Source organism: Mandrillus leucophaeus, unplaced genomic scaffold (genome assembly GCF_000951045.1).
Source record: "Mandrillus leucophaeus isolate KB7577 unplaced genomic scaffold, Mleu.le_1.0 Scaffold912, whole genome shotgun sequence".
Classification (NCBI taxonomy): Eukaryota; Metazoa; Chordata; class Mammalia; order Primates; family Cercopithecidae; genus Mandrillus; species Mandrillus leucophaeus.
Window position 1 is genome coordinate 138,568 of NW_012109942.1, and position 533 is coordinate 139,100.

Genomic DNA, 533 nt, shown 5'->3' on the forward strand with positions numbered 1-533 from the left:
CCCGCCCCCTAGTCGCACCTAGGCCCCATCACCGGGTTAGGCCCAGTGCGTTATCTCAGCCCAGTCCGGTCTGGTCCCTACCCCGTTGCATAACCTGCCCCCTAATCGCACCTGTAATTCGTACAAGATGATGCGCTGGCGCAGCTGCACGTGGACGTCCCCGCAGAAGCCGAAGTCCCAGGCCGAAAACAGCCGGTGGCTGTAGCTGGTCAGATCCCTGGACTCCGCCAGCAGTGTCTGCTTCAGCCCGGACACCGAGCTGAGAGGGGAGACGGGATGTGAAAGGACAGCCAGGAACGGGGGTTATGGGGGGATCCCTAATATTGAGACCAATGAGGAAGACGAACCCTAAGGCCTTGGGTACTAGGGGAGCTGCCATCAGATGTGGAAAGAATCAAAGAGGCGGAGACAGCTACAGTCATTGCAGGCAAAGTCCAGGGGAGATTCAGAGACAGACCTGGGGCACAGGCACCCCACAGAGAGAGGCAGAAACCTGGGAGACAGGGACAGAGCCCCGGAGCGAAGGGGGCAGA

At 60.2% G+C, this 533-nt stretch overlaps 1 protein-coding gene across 1 annotated transcript in view; it reads right to left on the reverse strand.

Moving 5' to 3' along the window:
• The window catches only part of LOC105531837, a 33,175-nt gene that overhangs the window by 8,232 nt on the left and 24,410 nt on the right, over positions 1-533 (reverse strand). Inside the window, exon 3 of the mRNA XM_011969834.1 lies at positions 112-259. Within this exon, the coding sequence (XP_011825224.1) occupies positions 112-259 (148 nt within the window). The remainder of the gene's footprint in view (positions 1-111; positions 260-533) is intronic.